Below are 27,743 nucleotides of genomic sequence, written 5' to 3'. Positions count from 1 at the left end.
CTTGGAAATCCTCACGCGTTTACTGGCTGATGCATGGAGTGGTAGCGATTCGTGGATTGAACGATACTGTATGTGTCAGCAGGATTTAGTGGCCGACCTGGCGTTGGAGGGGACGAGATCGACTTGGCTTGGCTTGGGTGGGAAGCAGGCCGGCGGCGGGCGGCTCAGGCAGCCGCCCAGCTCACTCAGCTGCCACGGCCACGCCACCAACAACAACGCCACCACCAGCGCCAGCGAGATTTCGACCGCTCCCCAACCCAAAACAAACCCCGTTCCCTCTTCTTGCCTCCCTTGAACGCTCCCCTTCCCTTTCCTCGCACTCCACACGGCGCGCCGGGGCCAACGCCTCCACTGACGCCGCGGACCCATCGGCGTCACGGGCCCACGGGTCAGTCGAGCCTACCGTTAAGCAACTCGTGTACGCGCCCGCGTGCGGCCTGGCCTCCCCCTCCTCTTATAACGAGAAGCAACAGCGGCAGCGAGCACGCGCGGCGGCCTGACACAGAAGCTACGCGGAGGCAGGCAGGAGCTAGCGAGAGAGACACGGAGAGCGAGATGAGGTCGAGGGTGGCGCTGGAGCCGCTGGCGGAGGAGCCCGGCGGCGGGGAGGAGGACGCGGCGCGGAGGCGCTCGGGCCTCCACGCGGCGCTGCACCGGTGGGCGCGCCTCCTATCCGGGGGCGCCGCCGGGGACGACGCGCGCCCGGCGGCCGACCTCCGCGTGCTCCTCTCCGTGCTCGCCTGCCCCCTCTCCCCCGTCCCGCTCCTCCCGCGCCTTCCACGCCACGTACGTATACCTTCCTGCTGCCTGCGCGCACCTGTGTGTACGCTCCGCGCGCTTGCTTGCTTTGCTTAGAATGGTAGATGAGCGATGTGTGTGTCCGTGCAGGTGGCGTCGTCGGCGCAGTACATCATCGAGCAGTTCAGGGCCACGACGGGGTGCGGGAAGCTCGAGGACGGCGCCATCAAGAGCATGTACGCGTCAGGGCGGGTTCGCCTGTCGATGCTGCAGGACCCCAGCAGCGGGGGAGGCGGCGGCGGGCGCGCCCACGAGGGGAGCTTCGTGCTGTGGCAGCTTGCGCCCAGCATGTGGCTCGTCGAGATGTCCGTGGCCGGCCAGAGCGTCGCGGCGGGCAGCGACGGCCGCGTCGCCTGGCGCCGCACGCCCTGGCTCGGCGCCCACGCCGCACGCGGCGGCTCCCGCCCGCTCCGACGCGCACTCCAGGTTGGCATCTCTTGTTTTCGCATCGTGATGCCATGTTCCTTTTTTTTTTCTTCCGTTCGCCTTTTTCCCTCGTCGCTTTGCCGATCGCCATGGCATGCCTCGCATGCACGGCGTTACTGCTGCGAGCTAGCCTGGAACTATCCATGACAGGCGGGCCCCACCTGGCGCCACTGCTGGCTTTCTCCTCTGCTTTCGCATGCCATCGAGCGAATAGCCTCCTGCTTTTGCGCACGCCCTTTCGCTTTGCAGTACAGGACACGACATGGGAGAGAAAAAAAAAACAGAGAAGATCCCTTAAACAACTCGATGCGAATGCAATGAAGAAGAATCTTTGTTAAAAGAGCACTTGGACGTAGTAGTATGTCATATATGGGCTCTGCACTTGAGCACTTGCACAGTTGTTATCTTGGGATCTGCAGGATGCCATACTGTTGATGTCATGATTGCCTCATGCTCTGCTCCTCTCCTTTGAGCTCTGCAGGAGGAGCCCTGAACTCAAGTCCAAACTGTCTATGTTTGACTTGGGGAGAGGGCGTTTGCAGTAGGTAGTGTGGGATTAGCATACCTTTAATCTGCATCCATCAGACCATCACATGGGGGCTAGAATAAGAATATCTCTGTCTGCAGTATGCTCTTTTTATAAAGAGCTTCATCAGCCTAGTGTGAGATGTCTGAATGTTTGTTTGATCACTGGGTTTGATTTCATCATTAACTTAGATTGGCTGCTTTTGTTTAGGCTTAGCCCGATCAACTTGGCAAGTGGAACCTCTTTAGTACATTAGGGGTGTATGTCAGTGTGAGGATGGGAGTTGACGAAAACAATTCTTTTTTTTTTCTGAAACAACTTGCTGGCAAGGAGAATATACAGGTCGTCTGTCTACGAAAATGCATTGGTATTTTCTTATTTATTTCGGGAAAGCTTAGGTCATGAAACAGTGTTCCTAATCCTCTGAAAGGAAATAAACTCCAGAATTTGTGCTTTATTTGGTTAGGCCCATTGACACTCTCTTTACTTAAGGCTGTCAGTTGGTATTTGTAGCAACGCTATAGCATGACCCACTTTAGTTTGCAGTAGGAAAATTGGGTGCTGAGGTCATGTTCTGATTCTCAATATCTTGATGCTTACCAAACGTTCTTATAAAATTCTGCAGAGTAGGTTATATCTGATCAAGCCTAACTGTTTGAACGTTGGATTGATGAGGCCTACACACTAGTTTATTGTTCGAGTCGTTGTTTTAGGGTCTACCAGTAGGCCAATTGGATAATAAGAACAGCTCAAGTGAGCATATGAGTCTGTGGGCTCCTTTGATGAAGCGAAGCATACAATTCATTCAGTCTTCATGAGCGTTGTTAGATTTCAACAAACCCCTAGTGCAACTAGTGTCTTAGGCTCGTAGCTACATCAAAATGTATTCATGTTGGAGCCCTGTACGGATGCAGCACATATGTTGAGGCTCTTAGCTGTTTGTACGATTAATAGAGAATTTTAAGCAACGGTGCTTTTGTTTAGCAGTACTGCATCATTATATCAGCAGTGTCCTCTCGTCCCATGCCAATAAATTATGGTGTACTGACATGTTCTTACCTAAACCCTGACGCAGGGATTGCAGTGCCAGTTCCCACTTAGCTGTTTCATGTTTCATTGTCCTAATGTCCTCGACGGCGGTAGCAGAAAGTTCTGAGAAATTTTTCTGTTTAGAATTATCTGTTACAGAATTTCAGACCACAAGCGAATATGCACTTGGGCTCGGGCACACTTAGATTACCATTTTCTTGGAGAATCCGATCTGCTCTTCTGAAATTTGCTAGCACTGGTGGTGGTCCTAAAGCACCAAACACATGTATGCCAACAGGTCAAGGAGATTTATCTGCCGGCTCAACTTTGCTGACAGACAGATGCATTTTTCGTTGCGGTTTTGCTGCATCCATGTGCGCGCGCGCGCATGAACTGTTTTACAAGTTGTAAGCATTCACCAAGACTAAGTCTTAGCAGATGTACACCCTGTGAGCTTGCCAAGATTCTGATCAGTTGCATGTTCGGTGACAGTAGAGTGATCGATGATTTGTGGATGCAGGGCCTGGACCCGGTGACGATCGCGTCCATCTTCTCGACGGCGGAGCACGCCGGCGAGAAGCAGGTGGACGGCGAGGACTGCTTCGTGATGCGCCTGGACGTGGGTCCCTCGGTGCTGTCGAGCTGGAGCGACGGCACGGCGGAGGTGATCCGGCACGGACTGACGGGGTTCTTCAGCCAGCGCAGCGGCCTCCTGGCGCGGCTGGAGGACTCGCAGCTGACCCGGATCCAGTGCCCCGGCGCGCCCGCCATGTACTGGGAGACCACCATCGCGTCCGCCGTGTCGGACTACCGCGCCGTCGACGGTGGCGTCGCCGTGGCCCACGCCGGCACGTCGACGGCGCACCTCGCCCGGTTCGGCGTCGACGTCCGCGCCGCGCGGGTGGTGACGCGGATGGAGGAGTCGTGGACAATCGACGACGTGGCGTTCAACGTCCCGGGGCTCGGCCCGGACGCCTTCATACCGCCGGAGGAGGTCAGGAGGAGCCGGTCCTACGGCGCCGCCATCGCCGCCGGCAAGTGAGTTCCCACCGTGCGCGCGTGAGGTCCCGGCGTTCGTGTAACATAGTCTGCGTAGAGAGAGCTTTGTAGCTTTGTTTTTATCTCCGTCTTCCCTTTGTAACTTCGTGAGTGAGCGTGGCATCAACGATCGTGCATGTACATATATGTAATCTGATTTACCCAAAAATAATAACGACGAAATTTGTAAGCCACGTTGGTTGGATCTGCGATTCGTTCCAGTTTTATGGGTACACAATGTACTGAAAATGAACAGACATTTGTCTTGACTCTTGAGGCCGGTTGCAGAAAGATTCAGGTTAGCACACTTGTCCATGAGGTAGGTTCACTTTAACCTTTTGTACTCCATTGTTCTTGCTGCAAGTATCTGAATGTAAGATGCATCCGTGATGTGATGCATAAGATTTTGTGCACAAGTATATTACTAGAGAATGCCCTCTGCCCCTATGACAGTAGGATCATTGCAGCTGAAGGAGGTGGTCACTTTGGCAAGTTGGTTCGGGTGGTTCTTTGATGGTTGGCACTTTGACACTGTCCGCGAACGAGCGGCATCAGCATATGCCGTCCGTTTCTGCATAATCCTTTGCTGTTAACACTAACACAGCCGCGCCATGCCGCCTCCACAGCAACTGCCTGTTGCTTCCCCTTGTCCTGTGCCTCCTGTCCCCTTGCCCCTGGCCATCAGCACTTGCGTATGTTTCCAGCGCGATCACGTCACCAAAAGCCGTGTCCGCCACGCCCCCGGTTGCCGGCCGGGGCCTTGCTCTGTTCCGGGATGCCGCCTGTCTTCCTCACGGCATCGGCACGGCAAGCCGTCGATTTCCTTCGCGGTAATTTAGTCAGATGGCAGCTGTGCTGGGACAGTATTCACCCTGATGATCCCTTCTGAGTTTTTGCAGGCATGGAGCATTGCGGCTACTGCAACTCTGCATGGGGTTTCAGTTTCATCGCCCAAACAGACTCGAGGATCACATGGGTGATGGGTTGCCTCAGTGATCTGCTCCGTATATCCCAGTCAGTCAAGGACCACACGCTCCTCGAAATTCTCGAGAGAGACACCAGACCTCTGCATGCATGCTCGCTGCTGAGTACTAATCGATCAGTACACGTTCATGTTATCTAGCCGTGTTCATCAGCAAGGCGATCTGACGAGGCCAAGACCCGCATTGCCTCCTCCTGCAGGGGACAATTCGCACATGGCGGCCCTGCTTCAAGTGTTTCTGCATCAGCTCGCCTGCTCGACCACGGCGAGAGTCGGATCGAGCTTGACTTGACCGACGACGCACCACTGCACCAGGCCATGCCATTCGTGATGCCAGCCCGCAGCTGGTCCTGCTCATCTCCTGTGGATCGATCAAACGACATGTCAAAATTGCCTATCGGCTTTGCAAGTTGTTGCAACAGTCATCACCGTAGCTACCTACTAACCTACTCGACTACCCTCTGTGTTCCCCTGTGGCCCCGTGCGAGAAGAAAGCGTCGGCCGTCGGCGAAAGATGTTGGAGGTGAAACTGTATAAGCTTGGTATGGTCCCGAAAGATCTCAGCCGAAATGCATGCATCGTCTGCATCAGAGGAACAGTGCGGGGAAGCTATCGAGATTCGAGCAAGGGCACGCCATGTGGGATCTTTGCTTTGTTTCTGATAACGATATGATGCGATCAGGCGTTGGTCAGTTGGTACTGGGTATTCAGTAGCACAAGTGATTCCATCAGATCAGAAGTGATGCCACAGCAATGATTTGGCTAACTAAAACTAGTTTTTTTTCTCTCAAGCTTTGTCGTCATAAAATATCGACGTCAGCGTACTAAACACAAGATGGTTTGGTTAGACATGCATGATCACGGATTTGTTTGATCATTTCCAAAAGTAAACCACCTTTGGGAATTAGGACCAGAACCGGACCTAATCCGTCGTCACTTAGACACAGAGCACAAATCGAAGCTCGGAAAGTACACGGGGATTCAGTACCAGCACGAACTGCCACGATGGTTACATTCAGAATTCAGAGAACTGGTGGCTTGTCTCGGTGACTCCAGTGCCCGTTCCAAGAAGAAAGGATAAACTAGGAGGACATAGCAATCCATGTGATGAACGCATGTACGGTGTCAAAGAGTTTCTAAAGCGTGACGACGGATTGGAACGTCTGAACCTATGGCAAGTTCATTGCGTTTCGCGAAAGGACCTGCAAGGTCCGAGAGGATGGTGTGCTAGCACACAGAAAAAGATTGGGACCTGCCTGCTGAGGGGAGCTGGGCCGGTTCAACAATTTTGTATTGCGTTTCGTGATTAGGTAGATGTTGTGATGATGGAGGAGGGAATGCTTTGTATCGGAATATTCATACGGGGATCGGAGTAAAGTATCTTTTTGTATGTGAAAAATACTTAGAGATGGTGTCACCCGTTGTCTTCTTAAAAATTATTAAATAAATGTTTCGAATACAGTATGTTCAGAGAGAGAAAAAGAATTAGAAACCGTACATTCTTCTAGCAATCCGTTGCATCATCTTTTTAAACTTTGTGAGAAATCCGTCGCATCTCCCGTTTGGCAGCCCACAAGCCCATCATTTGTCGTCTTTCTGGCCTCTTTTTAGTGGATTCTGGCGAATGTCAGGTGATGGGCCCTCTCCTTTGTTCGCACGCTCTTGTTCCCGAGATGGGGCGGCCCAAAGCGCAGGCAAAGCCGCGAAGAAGGCTGCCAGGCTATGAAAAAAATGAGAGCCCATCTCGTTTCCGGTGTTAGCGTCATGGCTCGATCATGCATTATAGCATCACTCGACGACACGCATTTCTATTTTCAAGTTGATCATCAATTTGCATTGCACGCGCTCATGATTGGCTCGGATCCAATCATAAGCCGTGCCATATTGCGTATCTAGCTACTTTGCTCCGTCTCAAAACGTAGACCATTCGAGTTTATTCTACGTCGTCAGACATATCTATTTTTAAGCTAAATTTGTATAGAGGTATATTAACGCAAACAATGTGGTGGATGGCCCATGTGAATGATCACGGTCCCCAGCACAACAATGGAGAACCCTGCAAACGGTACGTGCCAGTTTGCCAAACACCATCTCCACGTAAACCTACGTAGGGGCGGATCCAGAACGAAACTGCGCCCTAAGTTGAGCTGATTCACACCTCTTAAGTCTCCTTTTTTCTAATTAAAATTATATTTTTTTCTAAACACCACATACGTGGACTACATGGACTCGTCCCAGACTGCAGCCCTAGCAGCCCGGGTCCTAGATCCGCCCCGACCCTCAAACTAAGGCTACCTTTGGTTGAACTTTCCAACCTGCTTTTGCTTTTGCAAAAGCCAAAAACCAACTAAGAATCTAAAAACCATATGTACTTTTACCTTTTTAGGTACTTTTACTTTAGTACAAAATTAAAAGATCTTCCCTCATACTTTTCGGTATTTCAGGATAACCACTGGTTGGGAACGTTTAGTAAAAAAAGATCTTCCCTCGTACTTCCGAGGTTGGGAACGTACCGGTTCGTTTCCTCGTTCTATTTCTTCTCCCGCACGCACAATCCGTTTCCGTCCGCCTCCTCCCCCGCACAGGACAACCGTCTGCCGCCCCTGGTGGCTCACCACCCGCCACCGGATCTCGACGCGCGCGAAGGCGACCGCGCCGCCACCTTCCGACGGTGCTCGTCCTCCTCCTTGCGCTCTCGCTCCTCTCCCTCCCCTTCCGCCGCCGCCTGTTCCTCCCCCGCGGCCCGTCCCAGTACTACGCCGGCGGCGATGCGCTCCTCCGCAGGGCGGCGGCGGGAGCGGTTCCCCACCTGCGCCGTCGTCGGGAACAGCGGCATCCTCCTCAGCTCCGGCCGGGGCACGCAGATCGACGCGCACGACCTCGTCGTCCGCCTCAACAACGCCCGCGTCGCGGGTTACGCCGCCGACATCGGCGCCAAGACCTCGCTCTCCTTCGTCAACTCCAACATCCTCCACCGCTGCGCCGTCCGCTCCGCCGTCGCCGCCGGTGGCTGCGCCTGCCACCCCTCGACGACCTCCCCGTTCCCGCTCCTCGTCACCGACGCGCGCCTCGACGCGCTCTGCGCGCGCATCGCCAAGTATTACTCGATACGGCGGTTCGTGGCCACGACTGGGGACCCGGCGAACAACTGGACCCGGAGGCACGACAAGAGGTACTTCCAGTACTGGTCCGTGGTGCGCTCCGCCTCCAGGGAGAGCTCCGACGACAACGTCGAGTTCACCTTGAAGCTGCACTTGATCAGCACCCGTGCTCCTGCGCGCGGCAAGCCGCCGTTAGTGGATTCAGCGTTTGAGCTATTGCCTCAGCAACAGGAGTATGTGCAGAATCGACACTTACCTCTAAGCACAGAAAAATATCATGGCAGCTAATCTAACATGTCAGGGTTGAAGTAAACAATGTACTAGAACTAAGAGAGCAGAGGATGCATGTCAGGGTGAGGCGTTACAATTTGTGCAGAACTGCTGATCGTAACATGTCATGCTCTGACAATTCATATGCACAGATGTACTGAATGTCTGAATTCTGAAGGTCAAGTGAAGAGCAACTCATACGCAGCCATTTGCTTGATGAAGCACTGAATGTCTCAATTCTGAAGGTCAAGTTGCAGAACAACTCATACAAAGCCATTTACTTCGTGAAGCACATTTCTGCTTGAGGCAATGTTATTGCTATTGTGCTAACTTCTAACTACTATAATCGAGGAACACATGCTGCTCAAAATAACTGAAGTGATTAAATATTGTGCTAACTTTTAACTACTACAAACATCATTGTATAAGCCTTTTGATGGATGTTGTTCTATTTGTGGACCAATCACTTTGATGGATGAAGAACATATGAAATTTATTTATTTTCCTTTCTAAAATAGTTATTTCAATGCGAATTAGTGAACATATTATTTTATTACGAGCAATTTGCATATAAACAGACCTCAGATTTTTAGCCTACAGTTTCACAGCTGCTCTGACCAAACAGTCTTCTGCTCTTTTCTACGGCCCACAGCTCATAGCAGCTTTTCCAAAAGTCATAGACCAACCAAACACACCCTAAGACTACCATGTATAGTGGCGGCACAACAGAGATAAGAAACAGCTGCTGCAGGTCCATAGCGTTTCTCTGAGAGTGAGAGAGATCTGGATGTAGCACGCTGTACGGAGGCACCGTTGGCCGTTGCGAACTCGTGTTAGTTTGTGTTGTGTGTACGCCAGAGCTAGCTACCAGCACGACCGATCGCCCGTCGCGCGTCACCGCATTTCCAAGAAGTGCACGAGCTTTGCGTGCCTCGCCTACGGCGCCACACCAGCTGGGTTGGGCGGCCTCAGAGCTCGCCCCGGGCGGGGGCGGGGCTCTCTTTCCGTTTGGTCCCTCCCCCCCTCCTCATCCCCCCATCATGCGCGCGTTATAAATTGCTCCTCCCCACGGCGGCACAAAGATGGCCTGGGGCTTCCTCGCCGAACCACCAACTTTTAAAGCTGGCCATCTCTCCCTGCTTCCTTGCAGCGCAGCTCGCGGGGTTTTGTAGGTCACTGGCTCGGCTCCAGCTCCGCCTTGGTCTCGTTCCGTTTCGTTCCAGGCAGGAAGTAGAGGAGCTCGCCTCGACACCACACACCCACCTACCCTGCTGCAACCGCGGGGGCGGAGCTCCGCATTGTCTACGGGTCTCGCACCTAGCCTGCACCTGCATCCCTTTGTTGGCGCGCGGCCATGGGGAGTTCATGCGTGAACCTCTCCCGTGCCGTCGTCCTCCACGGCCTCGCCGCCGGAGGCGCCCGCCGCCGTGGGCATCGGTACGGCGGAGGCGGCGCGCTGCTGCTCCCGCCGTCGCTACTGTCGAAGCGTGCCGCCGTGGCGTGCTGCTCGTCGCCTGGTACGGCAGGCTCAAGGCCGTCGTCATCGTCCTTCCCGGTGCGCGGGCTCGGCGGTGATTCATCAGGAGCCGGTTCCACCGCCACGTCGCCGGCAGGTCACGCCGGCGGGATTGGGATTGCCGAGTTCCTCGGCGCCAAGAACTTCCTCATCACCGGCGGGACGGGTTTCCTGGCTAAAGGTGATAGCTTCTGCTAGTGTATAACTGTATATATAGACATATAGTATCCAAATCCTAGTTCTGTGCTTCATTTCCGCACTGTTTTTCTGCGGCAGTTCTTATCGAGAAGATTCTGAGGACGAATCCTGACGTTGGCAAGATATACGTGCTGATCAAGGCCAAAGACAGCGAAGCAGCATTGAGGAGATTGCAAAATGAGGTATACGGCTCGCGGTTGTTGCTTGTTCGCACTAACATTCGTTCCTTGTTCATCCAGATGACCATGTTTTTTCCTGCATGGATGCTGTATATGTGTGTGCAGGTAGTGGACACGGAGCTGTTCAAATGCCTGCAGGAGATCCACGGGAACGACTACAGCAGCTTCATCGCGAGGAAGCTGGTTCCCGTCGTCGGCGACGTCAGGGAGGCCAACATCGGCATCGCTCCCGAGCTCGCCGATGAGATCGCCGGCCAGGTGGACATCATCGTCAACTCGGCGGCGAACACCACGTTCGACGAGAGGTTCGTGACGCATTACCAGTATTGCTAGCTAGCTCCAAAGGCACTAGACGCACGCTTCTGTCATCTTTCATTATGAACATCGATCTCTTAAGTCTGCCGCACTTTTGGTCGCAGGTACGATGTCGCCATGGACATCAACACCGTGGGCCCGTTCCGGATCATGAGCTTCGCGCAGCGGTTCCGACGGCTCAAGCTCTTCTTGCAAGTGTCGACAGGTCAGACAGAGTGCAAACACACGAGTTGTTGTGGTCAAAAGCTCCTGTTTTTTACTCCAGTTGCTTTAGAACAGCGTATGTGTTTGAATGCTGTACGTGTTTGTCGAACAGAGTGCAACTGTGTTTGAATGCTATACGTGTTTGTCGAACAGCGTATGTGAACGGGCAGAGGCAAGGCCTGGTGCTGGAGAAGCCGTTTCGCATGGGAGACACCATCGCCAAGGAGTTGGGATCTTCAGAACACAGCAGCACCGTGCTGGACATCGAGGCAGAGATCAAGCTGGCCTTCGACTACTCCAGAAGACGCTCCGTTGATTCTGCTTCGTTTGCTCAAGAAATGAAAGATCTAGGCCTGGAGAGGTACAGTGCACGAAATGCTAGTGTGTTTTTTTTCTTTTCCTTCTACTGAATAATCCATCTAATGCAAAGTGCAACTCGCAAAAAATGTGAAGTGCAGAGATGAAGTAGCATTATTCGTTTTGTTTGATCCGTATTCTTTGTTTTTGGTAGGGCAAACCTCCATGGGTGGCAGGACACCTATGTGTTCACCAAGGCCATGGGAGAGATGGTCATCAACAGCATGAGAGGGGAGGTGCCGGTAGTCACCATCAGGCCCAGCGTCATCGAGAGCACCTGGAGGGACCCCTTCCCCGGCTGGATGGAAGGGAACAGGTATGTGTTAAAAAGCAATTCAGTGATCAGATATTCAGGCACGTATCTTCAAGGATCTCCCTTGCAACCGGCGAATTGATACGATGAACACACAGGATGATGGACCCTGTCGTCCTCTACTACGGCAAAGGCCAGCTGAGTGGGTTCCTCGCCGACCCAGAGGGCGTTCTCGATGTGGTAAGCAGCTGTCTGTCGAGTCGGTACAGTATCTCGTACGTGTGCACAAGCATTTGTCAGTAACAATGTCTATCGATCTGCGTCGCTGAGAAATTAAGGTCCCGGCGGACATGGTGGTGAACGCGACGCTAGCGTCGATGGCGAAGCACGGCGGCACGTCGTCGTCGTCGCCGGCGGCGGCGGCGGGGCCCGGCGGGATGCACGTGTACCACGTGTCGTCGTCGACGGTGAACCCGCTGGTGTTCGGCGAGCTGAGCCGGTTCCTGTTCCAGCACTTCACGCGGTGCCCCTACAGCGACGCGGCGGGGCGGCCCATCCCGGTGCCCCCCATGCGGCTCTTCGACAGCATGGACCAGTTCGCCGCCTACGTGGAGACGGACGCGCTGCTGCGGTCGGAGCAGCAGCAGCGGCGGCTCTCGCAGCGGGCGCGCGAGCTCTGCGCCAGGTCCGTGGAGCAGGCCGTCCACCTGGGCAGCATCTACCAGCCCTACACCTTCTACGGCGGCCGCTTCGACAACGGCAACACGGAGGCGCTCCTCGCCGCCATGTCGGTGGCGGAGAAGGCGCGCTTCCACTTCGACGTGCGGAGCGTCGACTGGGCGGACTACATCACCAACGTCCACATCCCGGGGCTACGGAAGCACGTCATGAAGGGAAGGGGCGTCGCCGCCGCCAACCAGCTGATCGCCAGCACCTCCGTCTGACGGACCTCACCACGGCCGGCCGGCCGGCGGGCGAAGGGATGCGCGGCGGCGTGTACAGACCCTTTTCTTACGCCACCACGGCCGATGGATCACCGACGACCGATCTTGCCGTTGGATCCATGGCCGATTTCTTCTTCGTCTCCTGACAGGTTAATTGGTGGTTCATAGTAGCAGTAATCTAAGGTTGACGTGGGTTCATTGATGATGCTTGCAATATTCACGATAGATATACCACTATTCATCTCTTCCATGTTGATCCTTGTATTATCGTGTAGTTGTTCAAAGAAAACTACAGAGGGTGTGGAATTTGTCAGTCTATCGAAATTCATGAAGGGATGCACAAACTCTGAAAACACTTCAGCAGTTACTAACACGCATGGTATGTAGTATGTTTCTCTTTCTCCAACTCGGAAGAGTCATGTGCATGTACTATGGCACATCTTTACCAAAATTTAGATTACTGAAAAGGGGTTTAACTGTGCCTTGCCATTGATGAATGATGATACAAATCAGTACAGGCCTATCGGTACACGCTTACGCTACAAACGTACAAATTGATGTTCAGTCTTTTGCCAATTCCATGCCTCTGTAAAAATATGCCTAAAAGGGAGGGCAAGAGTTGAAGTGGACGGCCCTTCGATCACCTGAAAGGCTTCAAAACTCAGGCATGGCTTTACATGGCACACTTGCTTTCTTTCAGGATAGCAGCATCTCTTGCATTGGCCAATGGGGACCTCAGGTTTTGTATAGTGCTTTCGCATTCGCTTGTTATTTCTGGCTGGCCCTTGATCCAGCAGATGCTGGCGTTGATCGTTACAGCATAGGCTGGGAATAGGTAACATCGATAACTTAAAGGAAATAATCCGGTGTTCTTCGCGTCACATCTGGCTCACCTCTCCTTGGGGCTGGTTCAAACTGCGTGACAGGAAAAACAAACTGGCATCAAAGCTGTTCTATTTAGGGAGAGACAACAAAGATAAGGTAACGGAGATGTCTTTTTAGAAACATACTATATTTAGGGAGAGACGACAAAGATAAGGTAATGGATGATGTCTTTTCTAGAAACACACTATGTGCCAACTTAAATTTCCACTTCAAGTTTCAACCATTTCATATTAAAAAAAAAATACATGCAATAGACAATAGTACATTCATATCAGGGTGATACCACATAAATAAGCCCAAGAAAATGGAAAGTAGCAAGGAACAATTATATGGTAAATATACCTGGATAAAGGTGTGACTGTTGCAGTCGTCAACTTCCAAAATGGATGCCATATTGCCACATCGGTAGCAATAGTTTGGAGCACTGAATATGGTGACAACCTTTTGTTCCTGTAAATACAAGAATCATGTGTGGTCATGAAAGATTACTCACTCAAAACTCAGCTGATTCAGTTTCTGAAGGTTTAATCAGCTTACATGAGCCCAGTTATATCCCTCCATAACTAATTGATGAGCCCGAGCTACAAGTTTCAGATTGTTCGTGTGATTGAACTGCTCTGATATATCCTGGAGAAACAAAGGAATCAATGAATAAATTTGACTTTAAAAGGTACAAAAAGAGGTAAAAGAAAAACAGATTGTGTAGTACCTGTCCAAAAGTGTAGCCAGCACCACGAGGAGATATGCCCCAACCACATCGGTCATCTGGATCTGACCATAAAAGATCACACATAGGTCCCTCGTGAGGAACCTCTTGGACACGGTCTAAGCTACGCACGCTATCAAGATTTTCAATTGATGGAGATAAACCACCATGAAGGCAGAAAATCTCTGATTCCACCTTCAAGCAGAACATAAGCATAGTATCAGTAGAGACCGTGGACAGACAATGCTATAACGTTGAGAAAATGCAAGGGATACAGCTATTTTACGGTGCAATACTACAGCAAACAACAATTGTAGTTGTAGATACAGAACACACAGAATTGTTTGTGCATTATCAGAATGTATAAATGTTTGAAAAAAATCAATTCATACAATTTGATATTTACAGATTTACAGAGAGGACAACATAGTTTCAACAGAGAAGATGAACCACAATGTCACCAGCTGCTGTTCCACAGAACAGTCAGCCACAACACCACCAGATTACTTGTTCTTGAACAAGCGTAAACAATGTAGAAAGTATAAAAAACAAAGCTAGACAGCAACAAAGCACAACATATTGGATAACCCTAATGGCCAAACACTCTGAGGTCTCACAAACATTTGATTCTACAGTGCTGGAATCAACTAAAGAATGAAGAAGGTTGATGTTCAAGGGCATTCCATACACCTGGAACACCCAAATACAATATACAGAATTTACGGATTCTCAGTTTCAAACGTGCTCTAATGGGATAAAGAAAGAGTCACAACCCATAGGCCATATCCCATAAATATATTGTTAATTTGTCATAGCTACTATACCACTCAAAGTGTTTTAAATTATCATGATGCCTGTGGACAGGATGACACATAGAAGCAGCACTCAAGAAAAAAGGAGTTTCTAGTCTTAAAGAGTACACACCAGAGCTGTCAGAGGAAAATAATCAAAAAGATCCGTAAATGTCTTCCATACATTTGCATTGCCGTACCTGGTTTGAAACAAAAGAGTTAGTAAAACAAACTGCATGCTAGGATTATGTTGTGGACTTGTAGGAAAAATCATTCTTACAATCAACTTGCATGAACCAAGGAGTCTCTATAAAGCATCCTAAAGAAGCCTATTAATACAGCAAAAGAAAAGGCACATGATGCCAAAGAGATTTTGCGTACGTGAGAAAAAATGGGATTTCTATATATTATACTATGAAAATAAATCTGAAGCTATCAGAGAACTATGATTAAGAAAAGAAGAATATGCACAAATCTTCTCGTACAGGTAATGAAACAATTCATAGGAACATACTAGACCTAAAATTATAGTAATTGAACTTTAAACATCTAAATAAACTCACTTTCGTAGGCATTCATCGTAGAATCCATACACCTGTGTGATCTGCAACCATAGTAAAATAAGAGTTTCAGTTTGAAAAAAAAACAATTCGATCGTTAAGATGGATGGCATCTAAATTGCAACAACATCACTGTGCTGAACAAGGAAATAATTTAATTTTTAACAACTAGAGTCAATAATCTATGATCTCTGACTAATTTCAAGTAATGGTAGCCAAAAAGCCACATGCCATAAGCATCAAGAAAGTAATAACTGAGGGTACCTGCCGACTCTCGTGGTTTCCACGAAGGATCGTAATTCGATGTGGGTGGCGCACTTTCAGTGCTACTAGCAGCTGGATAAGGAATAGATGTCAATATGTAACACTAACACATAATATGAGCTGAAACATAAGCTCATAAATTTTCTTTTTTGCAGTCTCAACTATATGTGAAACTAGATAATTCTGCAAAATTCCAGAAAAAAGAACTTGATGAAGGAAATAAGCAGTAATTTATTTTCTTACAGTGACAGTCTCAACAGAATAGTAGCCACGATCCACATAATCCCCCATAAATAAGTAATTGGTGTCTGGACACTGGAAACAGGAGAGAATAAAACTGATAGGGATTAGAGGATGGAATGGATGTTTTCAATATTGGGTAGGAAGTTCTTTCATGAAAAAAAAAGGAAGGAAAGCCCATTCAACATAGTTGGTACCTTTCCGCCAATTCGGAAAAGCTCTACAAGATCATGGAATTGTCCATGTATATCACCACATATCGTCACTGGACTCTTGACAGGCTGCATGCAGAAGTTACAAAAGCTCGAACTCAGATACTTATATCCTCGCCAAAGTACATAACACATTAAATTGCAAATGCTTCTAGGAAACCTTCGCACCATTATATGCAGGCATACTCTGGTTCATTTAGGTGCATACAGTAGAAGCTAATGATGGAGCAAATGGATTGGAATGAAACAGGAGGAGGAAAACCTTAAATTACTATGTTTTATTTCAATCGTCAGTGTTGCGTTCTGCAAGGAACATGAACCAAAATGAAAGCACTGAAAATGTGAAAGATTCAAAGTCCAACTTCTTAAACATCATTCAAACAGCCTTTGGAACCACAAAAAATGCCAATCCAAATGGAGCAACACAATAAACAACGATGTTGCTCGAATGCAATGGCAAAAGCGTATCCAACATCATTCAAACAGCCTTTGGAACCAGAAATTTAGATATCCTGACACATCTATAGGGAAAGATGCTGAGCCCAATAGTGAGGGGCGAACTGCCAGCATGACATACCTGAACGTTGCTTTCCTCCATCAATATCTCCTTGGCCTTCTCGCACAGTGACTTAACCTGAAACATGTGGGACCCATTACTGCGATTCCAAGAATGTTAGAACATGAACATGCACATTTACACAGCAAATATTCCTGCTTTTAGTCAAGCAGACTAATACTTACATCGACCCAAATGTGTACATGTACCATCACACCCTAACGGTAACTATCGCTTGGGCTGATTAATTTGGCATATCACAACAAATGCAAAATAGCCCCAAAATCGCCGGATCACACTTCTGACCCAAAAAGGAGTGCTACCAAAGGGCCAGCGAGAAACCCTAGGCGTGTCCTCGCAAACAGATCGAAAGAACACAGCATTTCACCAGATCGTGCCGCGAAATCAGCACCCAGCGAACCGGAAACCCAGATGGAACGGGGACATAGCTGGGCTGGATCTCACCTCCTGCTCGGCCAACGGGCGGCACTGCATAAGCTGCTCGATCTGCGCGTCGAGGCCACCGCAGCAGCCGTTGTCAACGTTCATAGGCTCCATAGCGCCGCCGCCGTCGGCGAGACGAGGAAGAAGCTCTAGCTCGAGCTCGTCGCCGGCGGCGAGGCGAGAGGGGGAGAGGGAGAGAGAGCGGGGAGTGAGACTGACAGAGTGGGGGAGAAATTCGGAGACGGGGGGAAGAGACGGGGAGAGGGAGAGAGAGAGAGGCTGAGAGGGTACTGACGGGACGGCCACCTGCCATGTGGGCCGTCCTGCTCCACACATGGGCCCGCTCGCTCCATGCCGCGTTCGCAGTGGCAAGTGGCTGGGAAAACTACGCGTCCGCGGCTGACAGGTTGGTCGGTGAGTGGGGCCAGTATGTTAGTGGCTGAGAAACTGTGGGCGTCAGGCGACGTGGAGTGGAGACCCAAAGAGGAAGCCCCGCGGCCCGCGGGTTGTCTGGGAGATGAAGGCTCGGAGACCCACCTGTCAGAAGGTTTTGGCGGGGCCACTGCCTGGTGGTCCCATGTTCCAGTCACATTCACAAACCAATCCCTAGAACCTGAAGCCTTGGCTGGCGCCTCACTGCTCACTGCTCAGCGACCTCAACAGCAGCAGCAACCCTGAGCTACATTCGCTTCCATATAAGAGTTACTCAAGCAGTAAGTATAAAAAATGAGAATTAAGAGGAACAACACAGAGCCCTACAACAATGACACATCTCCTATGTACAAAAAGCAGAGCAAAAGGATAGGATTGTTCACCGAAGCAAAGATGTGTCATTGTTGTAGGAAACAGCATAAATAAAGAAACCCATCAAAGAAGCATTGAACATGAGGCATATTGTATCTATGAGTGCCATCACACATGAAGAGGCATATTGTATCTACACAAAACAGTTAAACAGATAAATACACAAAACAGTTGAACACATGGTGCCATCACGCCACGGATAACCATTTCAAACACAAACACAGCAGTGATTCAGTACAACTGGCTGATGACGCATATACTACAATGAGACATTCTACACAGCTATGCACAAACATGCCATATCCATCCACAGTACATAACAAATTGAATACAAAACCAGGGTGTAAAGTACAGACAACCAGCTGATACATCCTGCACCAGAACATGGTACAACAAAACCTATAACATGACAAGGACGAGTTAACAGAGTTCGACACAAACAAGTTACACCTCTACGAGATAAATACCAGAATAACAATCAGTTCACAATCTCAGCCTACAATATGCCTCTACAGTTACCTACACTCATAGATACGACAAACAGATAGATTCATGGTTCGACAAGGACGCAGTAGCCAACGTGAATCTAAGACCCTTCAGCCTTGACCAGTGCAGAACTTGGTGCCTCAGTGGTAGCTGGTGAGTACTGGAGCCAATCTTTCGCACAGACAAGTGCCTCCACAATCTCGGGACGAAGAGAGCTTCTGTAATCATCAAGCATGCGGCTTCCTGTTCCAGCAGTGAATATGGAGCTGCCACTGCTTACCATGGACATTGGAATGGCCAAGATATCACGGGCCATTTTAGAGAGGGTTGGAAACTTGACAGTGTTAAGCTTCCACCAGTTCAGAATATCAAACTCCTGGATACGTGGAGTGAGGGATTCATCCAGGTACTGTTCCAGTTCAGATTTCGAGGGCTGGCTACTCTGGATCTCAGAAAGGTACATATCAAAGTCTAGAAGCCCATCACCAGTGGAAGGAGCTCCTTGACTGTTATTCGCATTGGCTGGCCCATTATTCGCTTCACCTTGCTCAACATAGGCTGGGGTCAGTGGGAGTGGCTGAGCCACATACTCCTTGTACAGTTCATGCACAGCATCATTGACCACCTTAACATACTTTGCAGCCTCAGCCCCATAAATTTTTGAGTAACTGAACTCAACCAGCTTCATCTTGAAACGTGGATCCATGACAACAGCAATGGCTAGCACGAGGCTGCAATCTTTCCAGTACTTGTCAAACCTCTCATGCATATCCTTTGCGATGCTACTAAAAATGGGATCTTCATGTCCTGTGCCATTTGCTAGTTCTAGCTGAAGTTTCCAAGCTTCATGGAAGAAAAGGTTTGAAGTTGGGTTTGCTGCTGCCATGATGCTATGCGCAGAGTCATATAGCAGTTTCAGGTAAGTACAGGCAGCCTCAACTTTCTTCCAGTCCTCTGCTGAAGGAGCTTCATTGTAATTATCATCACATGTCTCTAGTGTAGTGAAAGCCTGCTTATAATCTAAGGCAGCCAGCAACATCAGATAAGTGGTGTTCCACTGCGTTGTAACATCCAGACAGAGGGTCTTGGTACTGGGAATCTCCAGCTGCAGAGCAATCTCAGCAAACCTCTCTTCACGGGCAGAAGAAGCTTTTATGAACTTTATGCTTTCACGGATACTGTAGACAACACCATGAATCGAAGCAATCACATCTTGTGCAACAGCATTAAGGATATGGGCATAGCACCTCACAACAAACAACTGTCCCTTAAGCATGAGGTTGTTCTTGTTGGAGAGATGATCCCTCAGATTTGCACTGTAGATGTCATGTGAGGAGCATTCATTATCCAATGTGATGGTGAATAGTCTGTCCTTCATGTTCCAGTCAGAAAGGCTCATGCTAATTGCTTCACTAAGTGCATTCTCCGAATGGGGAGAAGACACCATCATGAAGCTAAGCATTCTTCGGTGTACTTTCCACTCAGAGTCGATAAACTGCCCAGCAAGTGAAACATAGCCAAGAGTCTGACTCGTTGTCCACAATCCTATGGTGAGGCTGATCCTTCCGGGCATGGTGTTGAATGTTTGCAGTAGGTTCTCTTTTTCTTTCTGATAAACAGCATACACCTCTCCCTCCATTGTATCAACATCCACAATCTTGAAACGTGGCTGCAGACTCTCAATAAAAGAGGCGAATGTCGGCTGTTGAACAATGTGAAGCGGGTAGTCATGCTGAATGATCATCTTTGCCAGGTATGAGCAACTGCGGTCTTGATCAAAAGCAGCATTAGCATAACCAGTATATCTGTAGCGTCTCTTGGTTCGCCGCTCCACACTTCCCTCACCATCATTGTCAGTACCACCTGTAGAGGGCAGTGCCAGCCTCTGCTCTTGACTCTTTATCTTAGGACAAGAACCCAGGGTGATGTGCCTCTTGAGATGGCTAGTCCCAGCAATCTTTGAGCCAGAGCTGTAAGCAAAGGTTTGCTTGCAGAGATTGCAGCATGCCCGTGTGGCCCCTCCAGCAACTTCTTCAATAGTGAAGTGCTCCCATACCAAGGACTTCTTTCTCCTCCGTCTGGTTCCGGTCCGAGGGGTCGTTTCCTCAGCAACAACCAGCTCATTTCCTTGCACCAAATCATCACCTTGGGCCAACTCATCACCTTGAACGAATTCTTCACCTTGGGCCAACTCATCACCTTGGGTCAACTCATCACCTTGCACCATTTCATCACCTTGAATTGCCTCATCATTGGGGGCAATCTCATTATCTTGGGCCACCTGAGTGTCATTGGCAGTTTCCTCAACCATGCTTATAGGCTAGCAGCTGAACTTGTGAAATCTGTCAGTTATCACATAGTAAAATCAGAACGTCATCCAAATGCTAAAATGGTAGCTAAATAAACTTCAACACATTAGCATTAATGAAACCGATTAATGTATTCACACCATGACAAATAGATCATAATTTCACGATACAAACGTCTAGTCAGATGCAAACAATATTTCACACATGTATCGATATAGCATGTATCATGTGCGACCCCCTAGAGATCCAACAGAATCTGGGCCCAGACGTGCGCAGATCTATGAACTCAAAAGAATAAAGAAAGTACAACACGATGAGAGAGACGAACTGTAACGAGTGAGGAAGGGAACGCGGATGCCGAGTTTGGGAGGAAAGGGGATAGCTTACAGGAGTGCGGGAGGTGGTGGCCAAGATCCAGAATCCGTACGAGCTAGGCCGAGCAGTGTGCTAGATCTTGTTTGTTGTTGATGGAACCCAAGAAGGCCTGTGAAAATGAACAGAATAAATAAAATCATGTGAGGTATATTTTAATCACATCAGATCACTTGATAGTTTCATAGATAAAATTAAACAAAACTAATCTGTCGGGTAAATCACCAAAGTTGTCATAACAAACTAGAAAAGACAGCAGATATTTTGCACAATTTTATAAATGATAGGTTCTGGTCGTTTACAGCAGCAGTAAGCCAGTAACCAACAATAAATTTACACGACAGGATCCACAGACCACCTCCACCTGGATGCAAACTTTTTCCAGAAGCTATATGATGGTATTATATATAGTAAAATGGGCAATATAAAGATTGACTTTTCCAATCATCAAAATATAGGATGGTAAGTATAAGAATTAGAATACATTGCACATATGGTATGCATCATGCATCAATGTAGCATTACAAATACAACGGAAAAGTGGATACAATGTCACCAAGCCAGGCAAAGCAAAAGGCTGAATGCACATGGTTGAATAGCCTCAAGAGTCACAAATTGCGACAGAAAGTAAAAAGTTCTGAGGATAGCACCTCGGTAGTAGAACCACAGGGACTGCACATAAACAGCTGAAGAATAGAATGCATCCACCAAATGTACTGTAGCCTTTTCGCAAAAAACATAATCATGTTCATCCTTTGCACAAGCCAAGCTCCCAGTCGAAACAGGTGGTGGTGGTACTAAGTTCCTAGCATGAATCCTAGCTGGGTTATCGGGCACTGGACTCATCTCAACCATTTGAGCATCCCCACCCTCTAGGCTCAACGTTTCAAAGATCCCCACCCTCGGGTAGGCACAAGATTCACAAAGAAACCAGTGGATGTCTCCACAGAATTTCAGCTTCGAGCACAGTCAGGTCGCACAGTACTGACTCTCTCCCTAGATATGTGAACAAGATAACACCCGTGCCGTTAAGGTTACAATTACCTTGACAAAAAGTGAAACTGTTACTGTAAATTCCCCGCAGACGGCAACCCAGGCCTCGGGCATCAATCTAAGCCACGCCAAACCGTGAGTAATCCCGTTGCGAAATCAAAAGGCAGAGGGGATGGTTGGAAGAAAAGGTAATTGTCCCACCAACAAGAACGGTATGCAAAATATGAGCTCTCAAAAACATGCCATATTTTGCTCGTACAAAATATACTCGCATATAATTCTTAGCGCCAAACGGAGCACTCAAAAGCCCACTAAGAAAAAGTCTAAGCGAAAATTTGCGCCAGATCTAGACCCATTCCCCCGGAACCCGCTCAGCGAAACCCTTGAACACCTGCAGATTCGAGGAACCGAGCGCACACCAACGCGGACTGTGACCACAACTTCACAAGATCTAAACCCGAAGGCAAAAATTCTTGGGCCGGATTTAGAAGAAGAGGAGGATATGATGAGCGAGCGCGGGGGGGTTTGGGAGTGAGGGGGCTTGCTTACGTACGTGGAGGAGGAGGAAGGAGGAGGAGGAGCAGGCGCAGCGGAGGCGAGGCGACCCACCAACGGCTTGGCGGACTGGCTGGCGGTGCAGCAGGATTAGGGCTCGGCCCAAGAAGGACGAAGAACCTAGATCTCGCTCTGGAGGAGACGGGAAGAGGGAGAGAGAGAGGGAGTGGGGGGTGAGAGGCTGCGACGGTGAAAGAGAGAGGAGGTCTGGTGGCTGCGGGTGCGGGGGATTGAATGGGCTCGCAGTCGCAGCCCACGGCGATGGGCTCTGCTGGCGCGCGTGCGTGACGCTGGCGGCGGGCCAGATGGGGGCCTCCCCGCGCGTGGAACGCCGCCGGCTGGCCGGCTGGCTGTGTTTGTTTGGCTGGCCGGCCGGCTTGCTTTTTTTCGTTTTGGTGCGGGTGGTTTCTTGTCTCGTGATTCCTCCTTGTTCGTTTACGCAGCTAGTTTGGTGGCTGGCTGGGAAAGCAAATCCTCGACTGCGGGGAATGGGCTCGCGGCCCACGTCGATGGGCCTAGTAGCTGGCACGAGCTGTGACGCTGCCGGTGGGCCCCCGCGTGGATCGGCTGGGGGCGAGCACTCCAGCCGCCGCCGTCCCGGTGATGCCAGTCTCCCCCGCACCGACGCCGGCCCACCAGGTGTTTCATCGTGTTGCCCCGCACCGAGATTACCACCACCTCCATCCACTCCGACCTCTCAGTCAAAGCTACTGTTCGTTTGGAGTGAGTGAAGCCTTGTGGACTTCTTCGCTTCCCGAAGCCAAGATCGAGCGTCTTCCTCATTCGCTCGCCTCGATCCGGCAATGCGCGCGGCGGCCGGAGGCGCCACGCCGCGACGTGCGGGTGGCATCCGTGTCCGCGCCCCACTGGTGAGCTCCGCTCCTCTCCCACCTTTCTTGGCCTCGAGCAGCACGTAGGAGAGATGTAGGTTACTATTAGCTCAGAGATGGCGGTTCCTGTGCCAAAAATGCCACCATTGCCTAAAAGCTGAGATCTTTCTTCATGAATCCGGCGTTTCCGCGGATAAAGCTTGCGAGTTTTGGGGATGGTTCCAAGTCTCGATCTGGGTAGTAGGGCTTGGCTGTGGAGTTTAGATCCAATTTTTCGATCCAATTGTCCATGGAGGATTCGGTATTTTTCTTTTCTGGTATACTCTTTTAGGGTTAGTTTGTTAGCTGTATTTTACTTTGAGTTTAGCTGTGGTGTGGAGATGCCACTTTCTTATTGGTGAGGAACAATGTTACATGGACATAACAATGTATCGCCATAACATGTGTTGCATTTTTATTGGCCCGACTTGCCACGAAGTCATCCTTAGTTTATTAACAATGAATCAAACTTAGACAAATTATAACTACTAGTTAGCATAGTCTCATGGCCTAGTCTATCATCGGGACATCTCATGAGCCACAGGTGTTATATGCCTAGCTAGGGATTGTGTTTATAAGCATAGTTTTTAAGGACAGAAGACTTACTGACAAAGCCCATGCCAATCATATGGAATCAATAAATCATAATGAAAACATTGATTATATAGAATTGGGATTCCAGAATGACTAATCGTTGCAACATTATTTTGTAAGCACCCTGTTTAGCAACATTACCTTACCTGGTAACACTAACATAGCAATGTGCCAATGTTAGTACCCCATAATAGTTGATGGAAACATAAAGATGTTATTGCTCTTAAGGCACTACTTTCGCACTTTGCAGCTAATTTGAATGCACTGGAATTTGATATCGTGGTGTGAGCATCACTTATTTAGCACAGCTCCATCTGTTTTCACATGAAAAAGTTACATGTTTTGGAGCATTTGATGTGTCAAATGAGGATGAAGCTACATAGCAAATGCTAACATGATTTTGTCTACTGGGATTGCAAGCAGAATAAACTCTTGTGTACTTTCAGATCTGAATCTGGACAGTACCTGCTATTGCTCCCGTTGTTTTTGTTCCTTGAGTGCTAATTTTATGTTTGTAACACCATACATTTTAATTTTTCTTTATTAGGTATTCAGCACCTCAACGGAGTAAGGATATACCTAGATTTTGAACTTCTAAGCCAACGTACCAGCTATCAAATAGTTTGTCCCAACTTGACTGCTGAATGATGTTCCCTCTATTTTGTATGTTCAATGCCCAAGATTGATAGTTTCAAATATAACTTGGTTAGTCTTCCAGCAATGAGTGTCTGAATATCATCCGCATAACATTTTACTAGATGGTGGACAAGAATATATATTTTGTTATCGATAATTTATATCTGGATGAAAGGATGGTTGCTTTGCTGTGGTTTTGTTTTGATCTTCTGTTGTTTTACGTTCAGGTTGATATAAGCATTCTAACTTGATTGGTTGATGTGTCTGCAGGTAGAGTCTGTCTCCTGCTATTGCAGGGTAGATGGAGGTCTTAAAACCGTTGTAAGTGCTAGGAAGTTTGTCCCTGGTGCAAAGCTGTGCATGCAACCTGACATCATACCAAACAAGCGCAAGTCAAGGAGCTCGCGCAAGGAGAGGTCCCAAACTCAATCACCACTGCTACCTGGGCTTCCTGATGAACTGGCTATTTCCTGTCTTATGCGGGTTGCTCGGGTCGGGCACCCAAATATGCGGTTAGTCTGTAAACGATGGAACCGACTTTTATCTGCGAATTACTATTACTCCTTGCGTAAGAAATTTGGTATGGCAGAAGAATGGGTCTACGTGTTCAAAAGGGATCGTGATCAGAAGCTATCTTGGTATGCCTTTGATCCAGTAAACCAGCTCTGGAAGTCATTGCCTCCAGTTCCACCAGAGTATTCAGAAGCTGTTGGTTTTGGTTGTGCTGTTCTCAATGGATGCTACCTGTACTTATTTGGCGGCAAAGACCCAGTACATGGGTCTATGAGGCGGGTTGTATTTTACAATGCTCGGATAAACAAATGGCTTCGAGCTCCAGATATGCTGCAAAAGCGGCACTTCTTTGGTTCTTGTGTCATAAACAACTGTCTTTATGTTGCTGGTGGGGAGTGTGAAGGGATACAAAGAACTCTGAGGTCTGCTGAGGTATATGATCCAAACAGGAATAGATGGTCTTGCATTGCTGAAATGAGCACAGGAATGGTGCCCTCCATTGGAGTAGTACATGATGGCAAGTGGTTCCTAAAAGGTCTCAATTCTCATCGCCAGGTCGTGAGTGAGGTCTATCTACCAGCATCTAAAATGTGGTCAGCCACCGGTAATGAAATGGTCGCTGGTTGGCGGAATCCAAGCATTTCATTCAACGGGCGGCTTTATTCTTCTGATTGCCGTGATGGCTGTAAGCTTAGAGTTTATAATAGAGAGGCAGGATCATGGACAAGATTCATTGACACCAGACACCATCTGGGAAGCTCACGAGCTCTTGAAGCTGCAGCCTTTGTCTCCCTTAATGGAAAGCTGTGCATTATCCGTAACAATATGAGCATCACTCTTATTGATTTATCAGACCCAACAACAGTTATTGAGGTTGACAGTGCACGCATGTGGGATGCGTTTGCTCGAAAGGGGCAGCACAGGTCTTTCATGGCAAACCTGTGGTCAACCATCACAGGCCGTAACCTGAAGACAGATATTATGCATTGTCAAGTGCTCCAGGTTTGAGGTTGGCCATATGTGAAGTGGAAACATACTCACATTTAGATACAATCCTCAGGCTCAGAGGCCCTGTTAGAAGCTGAAATGGGTATGAATTTTAGCAAAGAGACCAGCCTTTGCCTCAGTAAACATCCACTGATTTTGTCTTTGGAACTTTCTAATTTTGGCATGGTTGCATCCTATTTATCAGATAAGCTTCCAAGATATTGGTACTGGGGACCGGAGGAAGAATCTGCCATGGCTTATGAGGCTTCCAGTGTTGAATGGCAGCTTGGGCTCCAAAAATCAGAAGTCGCAGGAAGCACTGACAAAGGACGGTCTAAGCTTAGAGCAGGAGCAAAGCAGAGGTTGGGCACTATGACTAAAGTCCCCCATGGATTGGTACAGATAGCAATTAGTTCAGTTTTGTAGAACCGAATGCAGATCTCCAAACGCTTCCATGGAGTAGGTGGTTGTTTCAGCAGTACTCCATGATATTGCTGAGCTGGTGCTTCAGGAATTTGCATGGCTGATACTGTTGATGTAGGCAGCAAAGGTTGATGCCATGATGTCGAACATTTTCAAAAAAGGAAGAATGACGAGCCTCGTCACTGTACAGATCTTCCTTTTGCTTACCAGGCATGGGAAGTGGAAACGAATACCTGCCTGGTGTTGTTTGCTGAGAAGTTGTTGAAACTGATCAGTGCTATTTCCAAAAGAAATTTCTGCAAGCATTCTCTCCTTTTGAATTATGAATAATGCAATCTTGTAAGGACTCCCTAAAGGTTGCCCTTTGAACTATGAGCAAATCAGCTCAATGGCATTGAATAACATATATACCTGCTTGATATTTTTTGCCCCCATATGCATTGTAATGCACTTAGGCTCCAGGCTCAATCCAAAGTTGGTTTTATGAATTTGCTTGAAAATCGAGTCAGGTGTATGTTAATGAACTAGTGCTCAAGCAGTTTGACCTAACATGCATCACTCTACCATGTCCAGCAGTTGAAAACATTGACCGGGAAATGATTTGTCAAATTTGCGAAACATGACAAGCACGGTGCTGAGATAGTGAAATGTTGATCGGTTGTTTAGCAATCATTTTCAGAGGCAGGAATAGATGATGATGATGAACTAGCAATATTTTCATGCTGATCTGAGTATCTGATCCTTTAGTTGGTATATGCAGGTCGAAGCCAGGGAAAGAACAGCTGCAGAAGTCCATGGGCTGCTAAGCCCCTGCCCTCCTTGTCAAAGGCATACCATGGGCTGCTAATGTTTCTTTCCTTAAATAATGCTGCTGCTAATATAGCAAGTGAAGTATATAACTAGTAGGAATTCCCGACCCTGTCTTGCTGGTCCTTTCCTTTGGAAGTTTGGATGCCGTCTCCATTTGCTGATGAAGGAAAGGGATAATGTGGACGGCTGTCCCCAGCCAACTTGGTCAATGTTGCTGACAACTCGTTCTATTAACTATTCGATTTTTTTCTCTGCGAGAAGGTGATTTTATGTTGGATCAACAATGGCATTTGCAAGATTGCCGCAAAGATGTTAATTACTGCACAATGGTGCATGGACGCATGGCACATGGTCGAAAGAGTAAAGACTAGGGGATATCAACATCACATGAAAGCTATGGCACAGAATAATCCGTGCCTGCTATTCTCAGCACTTCAGTAGTTAGCTTTACAGCCTTTTTTTAGGGAGAGATCTGGCAAAAATGCGCTCGTAAATGGGAAGTGAAAGCTAAAGTTTCAAAAAAAAAAAAGGGAAGTGACACCTAACGATTCAGGCCCCGGCGGCTACCGCTCCTGCTTTCGTGGAACGACCAAATCTG

General features: G+C 48.6%; 5 protein-coding genes across 6 annotated transcripts; 3 read left to right on the top strand and 2 right to left on the bottom strand.

Annotated features, from left to right (window-relative positions):
• Positions 1-362: 362 nt before the first annotated feature.
• LOC117841064 (uncharacterized) lies at positions 363-4,086 on the top strand. The gene is made up of 3 exons (XM_034721635.2): positions 363-786; positions 889-1,224; positions 3,300-4,086. Exons 1-3 carry the CDS (start codon positions 556-558, stop codon positions 3,819-3,821), a joined length of 1,089 nt encoding a protein of 362 aa, XP_034577526.1. The 5' UTR covers positions 363-555; the 3' UTR covers positions 3,822-4,086.
• A 5,159-nt stretch (positions 4,087-9,245) lies between these two features.
• On the top strand, positions 9,246-12,542 carry LOC117837628 (fatty acyl-CoA reductase 2, chloroplastic). Its single transcript, XM_034717353.2, has 8 exons — positions 9,246-9,867; positions 9,963-10,066; positions 10,169-10,368; positions 10,483-10,583; positions 10,736-10,943; positions 11,094-11,255; positions 11,351-11,432; positions 11,531-12,542. The coding sequence occupies exons 1-8, from the start codon at positions 9,525-9,527 to the stop codon at positions 12,134-12,136; spliced, it is 1,806 nt and encodes a 601-aa protein (XP_034573244.1). The 5' UTR covers positions 9,246-9,524; the 3' UTR covers positions 12,137-12,542.
• Positions 12,543-12,838: 296 nt separating this feature from the next.
• LOC117837631 (serine/threonine-protein phosphatase PP2A-4 catalytic subunit) lies at positions 12,839-17,062 on the bottom strand. The gene is made up of 11 exons (XM_034717356.2): positions 16,816-17,062; positions 16,372-16,428; positions 15,780-15,863; positions 15,586-15,657; positions 15,343-15,414; positions 15,082-15,122; positions 14,652-14,718; positions 13,731-13,922; positions 13,559-13,648; positions 13,364-13,471; positions 12,839-13,051 (listed from the first exon to the last, which is right to left on the bottom strand). The coding sequence occupies exons 1-11, from the start codon at positions 16,906-16,908 to the stop codon at positions 12,986-12,988; spliced, it is 942 nt and encodes a 313-aa protein (XP_034573247.1). The 5' UTR covers positions 16,909-17,062; the 3' UTR covers positions 12,839-12,985.
• An 821-nt stretch (positions 17,063-17,883) lies between these two features.
• On the bottom strand, positions 17,884-22,522 carry LOC117837627 (zinc finger BED domain-containing protein RICESLEEPER 2). Its single transcript, XM_034717350.2, has 3 exons — positions 22,312-22,522; positions 20,781-20,877; positions 17,884-20,426 (listed from the first exon to the last, which is right to left on the bottom strand). The coding sequence occupies exon 3, from the start codon at positions 20,393-20,395 to the stop codon at positions 18,185-18,187; it is 2,211 nt and encodes a 736-aa protein (XP_034573241.1). The 5' UTR covers positions 20,396-20,426; positions 20,781-20,877; positions 22,312-22,522; the 3' UTR covers positions 17,884-18,184.
• A 311-nt stretch (positions 22,523-22,833) lies between these two features.
• On the top strand, positions 22,834-26,756 carry LOC117837630 (F-box/kelch-repeat protein At1g55270). Of its 2 annotated transcripts, XR_004636401.2 has the most exons (3): positions 22,834-23,182; positions 24,683-26,015; positions 26,118-26,756. XR_004636401.2 is itself a non-coding variant. In XM_034717355.2 (2 exons), the coding sequence occupies exons 1-2, from the start codon at positions 23,117-23,119 to the stop codon at positions 25,931-25,933; spliced, it is 1,317 nt and encodes a 438-aa protein (XP_034573246.1). In that variant the 5' UTR covers positions 22,836-23,116; the 3' UTR covers positions 25,934-26,756. The 2 variants fall into 2 exon arrangements, 1 of the variants encoding a protein (XP_034573246.1); XM_034717355.2 differs by having other exon boundaries at positions 22,836-23,182; positions 24,683-26,756.
• The last annotated feature ends 987 nt before the right edge of the window (positions 26,757-27,743 follow it).

This window comes from Setaria viridis, chromosome 9 (assembly GCF_005286985.2).
Source record: "Setaria viridis chromosome 9, Setaria_viridis_v4.0, whole genome shotgun sequence".
Taxonomy (NCBI): domain Eukaryota; kingdom Viridiplantae; phylum Streptophyta; class Magnoliopsida; order Poales; family Poaceae; genus Setaria; species Setaria viridis.
Note: the sequence above shows the minus strand (reverse complement) of the source record. Positions and strands in the feature narration are given on the sequence as shown.

Coding starts and splice junctions, on each gene's coding strand:
- LOC117841064 (XM_034721635.2), top strand. CDS start 556: ATGAGGTCGAGGGTGGCGCTGGAGCCGCTGGCGGAGGAGCCCGGCGGC. Junction 787..888: donor TCCCGCGCCTTCCACGCCAC/GTACGTATACCT, acceptor GTGTCCGTGCAG/GTGGCGTCGTCGGCGCAGTA. Junction 1,225..3,299: donor CGCTCCGACGCGCACTCCAG/GTTGGCATCTCT, acceptor TTGTGGATGCAG/GGCCTGGACCCGGTGACGAT.
- LOC117837628 (XM_034717353.2), top strand. CDS start 9,525: ATGGGGAGTTCATGCGTGAACCTCTCCCGTGCCGTCGTCCTCCACGGC. Junction 10,944..11,093: donor AAAGATCTAGGCCTGGAGAG/GTACAGTGCACG, acceptor TGTTTTTGGTAG/GGCAAACCTCCATGGGTGGC. Junction 11,433..11,530: donor CAGAGGGCGTTCTCGATGTG/GTAAGCAGCTGT, acceptor TGAGAAATTAAG/GTCCCGGCGGACATGGTGGT.
- LOC117837627 (XM_034717350.2), bottom strand. CDS start 20,395: ATGGTTGAGGAAACTGCCAATGACACTCAGGTGGCCCAAGATAATGAG.
- LOC117837631 (XM_034717356.2), bottom strand. CDS start 16,908: ATGGAGCCTATGAACGTTGACAACGGCTGCTGCGGTGGCCTCGACGCG. Junction 16,429..16,815: donor GCCCGTTGGCCGAGCAGGAG/GTGAGATCCAGC, acceptor CACATGTTTCAG/GTTAAGTCACTGTGCGAGAA. Junction 15,123..15,342: donor GAAACCACGAGAGTCGGCAG/GTACCCTCAGTT, acceptor CTATGGTTGCAG/ATCACACAGGTGTATGGATT.
- LOC117837630 (XM_034717355.2), top strand. CDS start 23,117: ATGCGCGCGGCGGCCGGAGGCGCCACGCCGCGACGTGCGGGTGGCATC. Junction 23,183..24,682: donor TCCGTGTCCGCGCCCCACTG/GTGAGCTCCGCT, acceptor ATGTGTCTGCAG/GTAGAGTCTGTCTCCTGCTA.